The 13,084-nt window shown below is 45.3% G+C and overlaps 1 protein-coding gene across 1 annotated transcript in view; it reads left to right on the forward strand.

The window, feature by feature from the left end:
• LOC149457103 (solute carrier family 26 member 6-like) overlaps nt 1–13,084 on the forward strand; it is a 56,147-nt gene that overhangs the window by 12,953 nt on the left and 30,110 nt on the right. Inside the window, exons 5-8 of the mRNA XM_089684075.1 lie at nt 2,213–2,379; nt 3,890–4,054; nt 8,147–8,299; nt 11,232–11,314. Of these exons, the coding sequence (XP_089540201.1) occupies nt 2,213–2,379; nt 3,890–4,054; nt 8,147–8,299; nt 11,232–11,314 (568 nt within the window). The remainder of the gene's footprint in view (nt 1–2,212; nt 2,380–3,889; nt 4,055–8,146; nt 8,300–11,231; nt 11,315–13,084) is intronic.

Genomic DNA, 13,084 nt, shown 5'->3' on the forward strand with positions numbered 1-13,084 from the left:
CAGCGAATGCAGTTTTCTATTCATTAAATAAAGGATTTTTTTTTAAATGCAACCTGAATCTGTCAAGATCAAGACCCCTGTCTGCAGAACTTAAGCTGGCCTTACACCTGTAGAATTTTGCTGAAAAACCATCGTTTTCAGAGCCCTTGTTCTGTCTCTCCAATCAAAGCCTTGAAAGTGTGATCTCTGTAACTTACAGTTGTGATGAGATAGCGATAACTCCAATCTTAGTTGGATACCACAGTCAGTGACTCAATCAAGATGATATCTTGTAGATCTAGTGAAGTTTGTTCCATAAACTGAGAGAATCTTACAACAATGAACATCGGATAGGTCAAAAGATCATAATGTGAACTGCTTCATGCCATGAGGCTAGAAGCTGCAATGTATTACTGGGAAGGGGGAGGACTATCTATACAGTATTAACTAAACCAGAAGAAAATGTGGAGCAGAGACAAAATATAGAAAACACTTAAAGGCATATGGCAGTCAATATGACAGTCATGTGACACACAACAGCCCTTGCTCAATTATCTAAGAGTTATGACAAGGATGGAAATTTTTTGTTGAATCTCAGTGGAAACAATCAGCTTTCTAATTTCTGCATTTGCTTCTGACCAGGAAAAATCGTTTTATGGACTTTATAAAGTTAATCCAGAAGTAGAACAGTTGTTCTAATATTATAGCTACCAGGAGTGGACTGACCATTCGGGCACTTGGGCACTGCCAAAGAGCCCAGGGTCAGTAGGGGGTCCCATGAGATGCCTCTGGTACCTTTCATAGGCTTTTTTGGTTGTGGTTTGAGTGTGGGCGAGGACAAATGATCACCTATTGCCCGGGGGCCCCATGAGTTGTCAGTCCGCCCCTGATAGTAACATTGACCCGGTACTCAAATGAAAAATTGTTCAAAATTAGTCGAGTCCATGAAGGTACACCAAATGGAAAGATGACCGATTTTTATAATTTCTTGTCTGAAGTCAAACAAAGTTCTACAGGTGTAAGGCCAGCTTAACATTAACATATATATTAACGTTGGTTGGAACCCCCAACCTCCAAAGACATATAAAGAACCTCAGAGGCAGGATTTGATAGCATTTCAACTCAGGGTGTGTTCATTGGCAGTTGGGGAGTAATGTGGAGAGAAGGGTGCCAGTCACCAAGGAATGTATTGGCTCCTTGTCAACTCCTGGGAGAGATAATTAGGGTACAGAACAGCCACAGATATGGCACACTCCAGAAATGGGACCAAAAGTACTTAGAGCACAGATGAAGGATCTTTAAGCCAACCCAACATTCTAGTTCAACGACCAACTCCTTTGTACACCTCAGTAAAGCACCAAGCTTATAAAAGTTACTCTGGTACCCCAGTTAGGCTGAGGTTCTTCCATGATGCTTTGATTGCCTTGTTCAGCATTCAGTTGGAGGCCTGGGGTCAAGGCCATCCAATCACATAGTATCCTCTGTAGGTAGCAGACCTAAGAGGATCAAACACACAACTAAAAGCCCAGGGAAAGACTGACTTCCGAAAGTCATGTATGAATACTTATACCCTCTCCCAGCCTTCACCACTGGCAATAAACCTCTTAGAGCAGTGGTTCTCAACCTGTGGGTCACGACCCCTTTGGGGGTCGAATGACCCTTTCACAGGGGTCGCCTAAGACCATAGGAAAACACATATTTCCGATGGGTAAAGAGCAGCTACTGTGTAGAAAGCAGCTGCTGTGTTGAAAGCAGCTACTGTGCAGAAAGCAGCTACTGTGTAGAAAGCAGCTACTGTGTAGAAAGCAGCTACTGTGTAGAAAGCAGCTACTGTGTTGAAAGCAGCAGTATTGGAGGTAAAACGACACTTCATGAATTATAATCACTGGGTAAATAATTATAGGGTTGGGGGTCACCACAACATGAGGAACTGTATTAAAGGGTCGCGGCATTAGGAAGGTTGAGAACCACTGTCTTAGAGGTTGACCAGGTAGATATAAATATTCATAACATACTTCATTGCGGCCTCCCAAACTATTGCCAGGGACACTCCTCAGCAGTAGCCAGAATAAAAAAATAACCAAAGTCTAGGAGAGACCCAAGAAAGCCAAACTATAAATCAGGCGGCTTAAGCTGATTACAGCCTAGCAACTTTACATTTAAATAGACGCGCCTGCTTAGGACAGGGTGACTACACGTTTATAAGCTCTGTCTGTTTCTGGATCTGTTTCAGGAACGTTTGCTGTGGTGTGTGTCATGATCGGCAGTGTTACTGAATCCCTGGCGCCCAATGAGAATTTTATGAGAGGAGAAAATGCAACATTTATCGACACTGTAGCCAGAGATGCACTAAGAGTGGAGCTGGCCACGGCACTGGCGTTCCTTGTAGGACTGTTTCAGGTGGGTTGCTACCATAGAGCAATCTTGGGATTGCTGATCCTCTGTCTTACCGATACTGGCAAGGCTGAGCTGTGTAATTAGATCTGCCTTTTCACATGGTTATGGTGAACATACCTCCTATATTCACATAGGTCATTGAGGTTGATGAAGCAACTAAGTCATTTTTTCTTTGAATCCTCTGACAAATTTACTCATCACTATCTGGCTCAATACTAAACTCTGTTATGTATACCTTGTGATCCTTATCCTTATGTGATCCTTATATTTCTCTCCTTCTCCTCTTCTCTCCCTCTCCCATTCTCCTTCTCTCCTTTGCTTCTCCTTCTCTTCTCCTCCCCTTCTCCTTCTCCCCTTCTCCTCCCCTTTTACTTCTCCCCTTCTCCTTTGCTCCTTTTCCTTCTCCCCTTTACCTTGTCTCCTTCTTCTCCCCTTCTCCTTCACCCCTTCTTTTTCTTCTCTCCTTCGCCTTTTCCCCTTTTCCTTGCCTCCTTCTTCATCCCTTCTCCTTCTCCCCTTTTCTCCTTCTCGCCTTCTCCTTCTCCCTTTCTCCTTCTCGCCTTCTCCTTCTCCTCTTCTGCTCCTTCTCGCCTTCTCCTTCTCCCCTTCTTCTCCTTCTCGCCTTCTCCTTCTTTCCCCTTCTCCTTCTACTGCCTTTCTCCTTCTCCCTTTCTCCTTGTTTCCTTCTCCCCTTTCCCTTCTCCTTTGCCCCTTTTCCTTCTCCCCTTCTCCTTCTTCCCCCTTTTCCTTCTTCTCCCTCTCGCCTCCTTCTCCCCTTCTCCTTCTCCCCTTCTCCTTCTCGCCTTCTCCTCTTCTTCTACTTCTCACCTTCTTCTCGCCTTCTCCTTCTTTCCCCTTCTCCTTCTTCTGCCTTTCTCCTTCTCATTTTCTCCTTGTTTCCTTCTTCTCCCCTTTTCCATCTCCTTCTCCCCTTTTCCTTCTCCCCTTCTGCTTCTTCTCCTTCTTCCCTCTCTCCTTCTTCTCCCTCTCTCCTTCTTTTCCCTCTCTCCTGCTCCTTCTTCTCCCCTTCTTCTCTTCTTCACCTTCTTCTCTTTCTCTCTTTCTCTTCTTCTCCTTCTCCCCTTATTCTCCCCCTTTCCTTTTTTTTTACCTTCTTCTCCCTTCTCCTTCTTCTCCCCCTCTCCTTATTTTCCCTCTCTCCTTCTCTTTCTCCCTTTCTTTTCCTTTTCCCCTTCTTCTCCTTCTCCCCTTCTCCTTCTCCCCCTCTCCTTCTCCCTCATCTCATCTGTTCTCCAAGAATTATTTGTATTTCCCCACTAAGGTCTATTTATGCCAAAATATGAGTTGTGTTGAACCGGGATATTAAGGTGCACCTTCCATTTTCCTTTTCCCCACCCCTCTTTGCTCCTCATCTCTAAGCCTTTCATCCATAAGTCCAAGTATGTTCACTCACATCCATTTTTGAACTGTGATACATTTTGCATTATCACTCCAGTAGATGAAGGTTACATAAAGTTACTTCCATTGTACTGACACACGTCTTGTACCATAGATCGCTCTTGGCCTGATCCAGTTTGGATTTGTGGTGACGTATCTCTCTGACCCATTGATAAGTGGGTACACCACGGCGTCAGCAGTCCACGTGTTGGTGTCACAGCTCAAATACCTTTTTGGAATTAAAATGACCCAAAAAACTGAGCCACTGTCATTAATCTATGTAAGTACAGGATTCAAACTCACAAGCGTTAGCAATCATACATAAAGAGATTTTCTCCACTAGATATTATTATTGCTCTATACTGTGTCACATAAATAAATATTAACAAAATAGAAATGGATTAGGATTTCCTCTTTCACCTTTTTCTCCTTGAAAACCTATGCCACAGTACATCCCTCCCTCAACAATAAAGAACCATTTTAGCAGGCAGTGTGTGCAGGAGATGAGTGCAGCGGGTATAATAGGCAGAAATATGTGCAGGAGAGGAGTGCAGAGGGTATAATAGGCAGAAATATGTGCAGGAGAGGAGTGCAGAGGGTATAATAGGCAGAAATATGTGCAGGAGAGGAGTGTGGAGGGTATGGCAGCGAGCAGTATGTGTAGGAGAGGAGTGTGGAGGGTATGACAGGGCGCAGTATGTGTAGGAGAGGAGTGTCAAGGGTATGACAGGGCACAGTATGTGTAGGAGAGGAGTGTGGAGGGTATGGCAGGGCACAGTATGTGTAGGAGAGGAGTGTGGAGGGTATGGCAGGGCACAGTATGTGTAGGAGAGGAGTGTGGAGGGTATGGCAGGGCACAGTATGTGCAGGAGAGGAGTGTGGAGGATATGACAGTGGGAAGTATGTATAGGAGAGGAGTGTGGAGGGTATGACAGTGGGCAGTACATATAGGAGAGGAGTTTGTATTGTATGGCAGTAGGCAGTATGCATAGGAGAGAAGTGTGGAGGGTATGACAGCGGGCAGTATGTATAGGAGAGAAGTGTGGAGGATATGACAGTGGGCAGTATGTACAGGAGAGGAGTGTGGAGGGTATGGCAGCAGGCAGTATGTATAGGAGAGAAGTGTAGAGGTTATGGCAGCGGGCAGTATGTGTAGGAGAGGAGTGTAGAGGGTATGGCAGCAGGCAGTATGTGTAGGAGAGAAGTGTAGAGGGTATGGCAGCGGGCAGTATGTGTAGGAGAGGAGTGTGGAGGGTATGGCAGGGCACAGTATGTGTAGGAGAGGAGTGTGGAGGATATGACAGTGGGAAGTATGTGTAGGAGAGGAGTGTGGAGGGTATGGCAGGGCACAGTATGTGTAGGAGAGGAGTGTGGAGGATATGACAGTGGGAAGTATGTATAGGAGAGGAGTGTGGAGGGTATGACAGTGGGCAGTACATATAGGAGAGGAGTTTGTATTGTATGGCAGTGGGCAGTATGCATAGGAGAGAAGTGTGGAGGGTATGACAGCGGGCAGTATGTACAGGAGAGAAGTGTGGAGGGTAAGGCAGCGGGCAGTATGTACAGGAGAGGAGTGTGGAGGGTATGGCAGTGGGCAGTATGTATAGGAGAGAAGTGTGGAGGATATGACAGCGGGCAGTATGTACAGGAGAGGAGTGTGGAGGGTATGACAGCGGGCAGTATGTAGAGGAGGGAAGCGCAGAGGGTATGATGGGGGAAAGTATATGTACAGTAGAGGAGTGTGGAGGGTATGACAGTGGCCAGTATGTACAGGAGAGGAATGTGGAGGGTATGACAGGGGGCGGTATGTACAGGAGAGGAGTGTGGAGGGTATGACAGCGGGCAGTATGTACAGGAGAGGAGTGTGGAGGGTATGACAGCGGGCAGTGTGTACAGGAGAGGAGTGTGGAGGGCATGACAGTGGGCAGTATGTACAGGAGAGGAGTGTGGAGGGTATGGCAGTGGGCAGTATGTACAGGAGAGAAGTGTAGAGGGTATGGCAGTGGACAGTATGTACAGGAGAGGAGTGTGGAGGGTATGACAGCGGGCAGTATGTACAGGAGAGAAGTGTAGAGGGTATGGCAGCGGGCAGTATGTACAGGACAGAAGTGTAGAGGGTATGACAGTGTGCAGTATGTACAGGAGAGAAGTGTGGAGGGTATGACAGCGGGCAATATGTACAGGAGAGGAGTGTGGAGGGTATGACAGTGGGCAGTATGTACAGGAGAGGAGTGTGGAGGGTATGGCAGTGGGCAGTATGTATAGGAGAGGAGTGTGGAGGGTATGGCAGTGGGCAGTATGTACAGGAGAGGAGTGTGGAGGGTATGGCAGCGGGCAGTATGTACAGGAGAGAAGTGTGGAGGGTATGGCAGCGGGCAGTATGTACAGGAGAGAAGTGTGGAGGGTATGGCAGCGGGCAGTATGTACAGGAGAGGAGTGTGGAGGGTATGACAGTGGGCAGTATGTACAGGAGAGGAGTGTGGAGGGTATGACAGTGGGCAGTATGTACAGGAGAAGTGTGGAGGGTATGGCAGCGGGCAGTATGTACAGGAGAGAAGTGTAGAGGGTATGACAGCGGGCAGTATGTACAGGAGAGAAGTGTAGAGGGTATGACAGCGGGCAGTATGTACAGGAGAGAAGTGTGGAGGGTATGGCAGCGGGCAGTATGTACAGGAGAGAAGTGTGGAGGGTATGGCAGCGGGCAGTATGTACAGGAGAGAAGTGTAGAGGGTATGACAGTGGGAAGTATGTACAGGAGAGAAGTGTGGAGGGTATGACAGTGGGGAGTATGTGTAGGAGAGGAGTGTGGAAGGTATGACAGAGAGCAGTATGTACAGGAAAGTATTTGGCATAGAGGAATTAGACGGGTATGACAGTGGTTAGTGTGTGCAGGAGAGGAATGTGATGGGTATGAAGGCAGACAGTATGTGTAGAAGAGGAGAGAAGATCATATGACGAGTATTATTAGGAGAGGAGTGTGGAGGGTATGACAGCATTCAGTATGTTATCTATAATTTAAAATTGAGCACCCTATTTATCAAAGGGGTTGATGTACTAAAAGTGGAGAGTGCAAAATCGGGTGCAGCTCTGCATAGCTGCCAGGTTTTGTTATCAAAGATTAAAGTTGAAACTCTCCTTTCATAATTTTACCTACAGATCAGATTTTAATAAAGCTTACCTGTAGGTAAAATGAATATCTCCTAACCGTGCACCATTTAGGAGCTATTAGTCCTTTTGATAGCCGCCACATGAGCTCTGAAGGAACGGCATACCCGTGCCGTACCTTCAGAGCACTGTGCCGCGGTCCGGGACTCCGAGTGACATCATCGCGGCTCGGCCAGTCAGCCGGCCAGAGCTCTTGAACCTGGAAAGAAGACCGGGTGAAGATGGAAGCCCTGGGGAGCCATGACAGCTCTCCACTGGAGGGCTTCGTTTCAAGGTAAGTCCTCCATAATAGTGTGCTGTTCTGGGTCCCCAGATCAACTAGCAAGATTCGTTTCCTCTCGGTAATATGACAAGAACAGTCCTTCCTTCAGACAGTTTGACAAATAAGTTCACAACAATCATTCAGAAATGCCCGCAGCGATAAAAGAAGAAAATAATTAGCGCAGGGCAGGCATGACTAGGCCCAGAGTGGGAAGGAAGACGTGTCAGGGTTAATGATAGTATTAGGGTTGGTAAAGGATAGCTGGGGGATCTGGTTGGTAGAGGAGAGTGTAGGTGGGATCTTCTGCACCTTAGGGTGGGGTGTCCTGGTGAGGGGGGTCAGTCGGAGCTGGACGTAGGAGAGAGAGCTTCCCTCCCGCCCGCCTTGTTTGGTGAGTGTTGTGTTCCTCCCGGGAGGGGGGGTTATTTCGGTTCATGGGCGGTGGTTGGTCTTTGGAGGCGGTTCTTATTTTGGAGGTACAAAAATGGTGTGGGACCCATCGTTGGTATGGTGTGCCCGGGAACATTCCAGTTAACCAAGGTTTAACTGGAAGGTGGTGGTGCTGCACTGCGGACGGTATGGTTGTCTCTGAGCTGGTTGGTTGCGGCTGGAGGCCTAGTGGAATATGGTTGTCCGCAGGTGCATTTCGGATCCTTTTGGGGGTGCCTTCGAAGACCAACGACAACTCTTTATGTTTTCTGTTATAAGGAATGGTTGATGTGTTTAAACTTGATTTGTTAATAAAAGGCCGTGTTGGCCATTTTACTCCAAAATTGGTGTTGGGTTTTCTGTAAGTATAGTAAGTAAAGGGGATTGGTATGGAAGGGTAATGGTGGTGTAGTGGGGTCTGGATGAACCTATCTCGGGTGCACTGGTCATGCAGACTGCATTTTCAGGGCCGGTTATAATTCATCTTGTAATTCTGTTGTTTTTCTTTGTTTTTAGACTATAATAAAACTGTGCTCAAAAATCACCCAGACCAACATCGGCACGTTGGTCACCAGTATTGTCGCCACTGTGGTCCTCTTTGTGATGAAATTTTTGAATGAGAAATTCGCCTCCAAGCTTATAATCCCAGTTCCCATCGAGTTGATCATGGTAAATGTTGGGAATGCAACAGCATGTACTATATAGTATTGTGTGTTAATATTACTTGACCAGTAGATGGCACTATACACTAAGGTTACTAGTTGTGCATATGTGTAAAACTTGTTGGTTCTCTCTCTTCCTTCCTCTCTTCCTCTCTCTTCAAAACCAAGATGTCTGCTGAAACGTGTTCTGTATGTTTGCAACTTAAGCCACACAAGTAAAACAGAGTTCTGCCTCATCGCTACCAGTGTCTTCTCTAACACATAACCAACAGTAAATATAACTGGAAACTAAAGGAGAACTCTGCCGTAAACTTAAAAAAATCACTACTAAAAGATAATTGTACTTTTAGCCCTGTTTCACACTGGTGCGGTGCTGAATTCACACGTGCCCACTACCCGGAAATGCAAAATGACGTATATATATGTGATTCTGCGCACAGGTGCCGCCCTGTAGCAGTATATCTGCTATAGGGCGGTCCTTAAGCGGTTAAACAGACACCACTCTAGAGGACGGAGCACAGGGGCCACCAGTGGATAGCAACATTGTCAGTATGGGGGGAGAGGAGTGTTAGATATACTATCAGATTTAAATACTGTAACAAATTGAAGCCAAACTCTAGTTAACACTTTATAATCAGTTACAGCAAACAGTTTTTTTTCCCTTTTGGGATAAAGGTTTTACATAAATAAATAAAAGCTGATCATTTTAGGCACCCTTGCCAATGGTAAATGGTCTGCGTCATCCCTGTAACTGCAAGAGAGCTTTTCTGTTGAAAAACAACAGACTTACTGGCTGGATCATCAGATGACAATGAAAGAAAGAAAGCCTAAAAAAGAAAAGTAATGGAGACATAACATCTAAGAATTGCTAAGCTGGAATATAATAAATATTTGCCTTTGGGTTTAATACTGCTTTAAAGCACAAAGAATAGGCAGAAGTAAGAGAGTTAACTTTAAAAAGTTGCTTGTTATCTCTGGATATGTTAAAAGGGACTGTTTTAAAACTGCAGTTATCCTTGGATATTTCTTTAAATTATTACTAATCCCAGGACCCTGCATTCACTATATCTGGTCTCCCCGGACCCTGCATTCACTATATCTGGTCTCCCCGGTCCCTGCATTCACTATATCTGGTCTCCACAGTCCCTTTATTCACTATATCCGCTCTCCCCGGACCCTGCATTCACTATATCTGGTCTCCCCGGACCCTGCATTCACTATATCTGGTCTCCCTGGACCCTGCATTCACTATATCCGCTCTCCCCGGACTCTGCATTCACTATATCTGGTCTCCCTGGACCCTGCATTCACTATATCTGGTCTCCCCAGACCCTGCATTCACTATATCTGGTCTCCCCAGACCCTGCATTCACTATATCTGGTCTACCCGGACCCTGCATTCACTATATCTGGTCTCCTCGGACCCTGCATTCACTATATCTGGTCTCCCAGGACCCTGCATTCACAATATATACGGTCTCCCAGGACCCTGCATTCACTATATCTGGTCTCCCTGGACCCTGCATTCACTTTATCTGTTCTCCCCGGACCCTGCATTCACTATATCTGGTCTCTCTGGACCCTGCATTCACTATATCTGGTCTCCCACAGTACGAAGAACATGAAAATGCAATTATTTTAGTGAATATAAACTGATAAATACCTTTTCTCATCAACAGTATATAGCAGTCTTGTGACTTCTATCAGTGTCCAGTAGAGCACTGGTTAAAGCTTGTAGGCGGAAATTTCATTCTGCTCTAGGAGGAAGCAGAACCCCTGACCTCTGTCTGGACAGTGCTGATTGGCCCTGTACTGATCACATGTGCTCTCCCAAGAAACAAAAAAACCTCTCTAGCAATACACACCAAACTGAGCATGTGCAGAGTGTCTCCACACAATATGTCTTATCAGGAGATAAGAGGGGGACACTGAAAGAAGGGGAGGATCAGAGAAGTCATGGTCAAACAGCATTTTTACACAAATCTACTGTACAGCGCTGAGCATACCCTTTGGCGCTATATAAATACTGTATAATAATAATAATGCAGAGGATTAACCCCTTAGGTTCCACAGTGAGTATAACAAGCATGCTTGACTACATATACAGACTGATTTTACTGTTGTGGGTTTAGTAACACTTTAAATGAAAGGCAATCCTTCTATATAATGAGGTCACTCATCCCCTGTATACCACTGAAAATGTTAAATCAAGCTGACTGTGCTTTTATTGGCTAAATTTTTAAGACAGAAGGCGGAGAACAGGATTTGCTAAGGTCCTCAGTTTGCACACCATAGATCTGATAGTCTTCATATTTCAGTAATGGGGGAAGAGTGGCATCAGAGTTCAAACATACATCTGGAAGCACAAAGGAGACTTAACAGAGGTATAATTGTGGCCTCTGAAAAAGGGATCTTGCTCTTTGGGGTGAGGCAATCACGTTCCATGTGCAAACAAGGATGGATAGAAAATATAAAGAGTCAACAGATAGACCAAGGTCAATGTTGTGCTTTGAAGAAAGATATTCCTTTATAACGGTGGTCTCCAAATTGTGGCTCAGGGGCCAGATGTGGCCGTTCGCTTGCCATTGAGGCACTATTCCATCCACTGACACCAATGATGGGGTACCATTCCTCGCACTGACACCAATGATGGAGCACCATTCCTCCCACTGACAACAGTGGTGGGGAACTATTCCTCTCGCTAACACCAGTGGTTGGGCACTGTTCCTCCCACTGGCCACAGTCCGACCCCCCTAAAGTCTGAAGGACAGTAGACTGGCACTTTGTTAAGAATGTTTGGAGACCCCTACTTTATAAAACATATTGCCTTTTTAAAACCTTGAAGTAAAAAGACATCTGGTAGGAAATATATGAATAATAAATCAATGTTTGTATGAAGAGGTCTTGTACTGACTTATCTTTTTTTGTTTCATCACCAGCTCATTGTCTGTACCGGCATCTCCTATGGTGTTGGACTGTATGACAAGTATGGAATAGAAAATGTTGGAGACATCCCTGTAGGGTGAGTTGTACATAAATTCCAGGTACTCTTTGTACAATGGATACTATATCTGTCACGGTGACTATATGTGGATGTGCCCTACTTTTTGGTTCTTCAAGTTCAATGTTAAAAAAAAAAACTCCATCATAGCCAGTAGCATGAAAAACCACATTGGCAGTAGAAAGCCTTCAAATCCTGGATGGTCATATGTGAAGACGGAATCATACTTCTTCAGAGCTTAGACAATCTTGTAGGCAGGAGCAGTCTGTATTCTCCACTGCATGTGGCGCTTGACCACAGGGGCAATGCAGATGGGGTAGGAAGTCAAGAGGAGCTTGGTTCCTCTATGATTTTCTTGGCCACACAGGGGCAATTATCTGATTGGATGCTAGTGCCCCATGTGACTCTGGTGGACATCTTGGTACAGGCGGAGTCTATTTAAGACTTCAACTCCCGGATTTGATTCACACTTTATGTGAGTGGCTAGCTTAGCGACAGGTTCCCCATCTGTCAGGGCCAGTGCTTAAAGATAGGGAAAAGTTTCAGAGATATAGGCAGGGACAACGTCTACCTCTTCAGGAAGCTTACCCCTTGGACCAGGCCACATTCCACCCCTTGTAGCAGACACTGTCGGCATCTTTAAGTCTCCAAACTGCTGTCTTACCGCTGTGTAGTTTTAAGTGGCGCCGGACGGGTGAGCTTTCCCGCCGGTCCTGCTTGCACTTACCGAACTTTTCTAGTATACATTGTTTTTGTCAAATTGGGATTCTCTGTGCCCACTGCCTGCCATACCGCGCTGCACCTATCCCACAACCCTTATAACAATGGAAGCTTTTAGGGCCACACACTACACCCCAGCTTTATCCTGTGGAACATGTTGGTTTCTGAATAGAGGCATCTGAGTTCCAAATGAACTTTACTCCTTGTAATAAGTGCCCAACTGGAGGACCACTTCCACTAATCCAAAAAACATTCTACGGTGGGTGAAGAAAAGTCAAATATCTGAAAGATTTTGACAAACATTCTTCAGGTATCCTAAACCGTTTATCTTAGGAAAATAATATTAGTTGTTGCAATCTGGCACAGGTACCCAAGATACTTATAAATTCATTTTGTTCTGATTTGTTGGCCAAACAGTGTATGAATTAATAATTTAATTAGAGAACATTGTAATATCTGAGTTTTTCTTCTTTGTTTGCTGGACTTCGTGTTCTAGTGTTTTCCTGGAATCACGCAAATGTTTCACTAACTGCCACCCAGCCGGCAGTGTAAAATAAACGTGTCTGTAATTCAATCAGGGACGGACTGACCATTTGGAAACTTGGGCACTACTTGAGAGCCTGGGGTCAGTAGGGGGCCCCATGAGATGCCCCTGGTACCTTTTTCATAGGCTTTTTTGAGTTTGGACAAGGACACAGGGGCCCCATGATCCCCTATTGCCCGGGGGCCCCATGAGTTGTCAGTCCACCCCTGAATTCAATAAAAAAAATATTTTTTTATTTTGTTTTAATCCTATCATTACCTTTTTCATCTAAATTCAATGTTTGGGACAAAGTAATCGTCGTCTTTTAACTGGCCTAACACAGAGGAGATATTCCTTTCCATTTGCGGTGTGGGGTGAGGAGCACTGAAATTGTTTATTTCACAGCAAGTGGATACTGGACAAAATCTTTGCACACTTTGGGATTTCTGTGCAGATGTTTTGTGACTTTTATTAAAATTGTAAGCATTACTTGCTGTTGGTACTGTACTCCTTCACTTTATTAATACGTGTCTACAATGTTGAGAAAT

This window comes from Staurois parvus, unplaced genomic scaffold (genome assembly GCF_062004578.1).
Source record: "Staurois parvus isolate SC_StPar_1 unplaced genomic scaffold, SC_StPar_1.0 ptg000335l, whole genome shotgun sequence".
Taxonomy (NCBI): Eukaryota; Metazoa; Chordata; class Amphibia; order Anura; family Ranidae; genus Staurois; species Staurois parvus.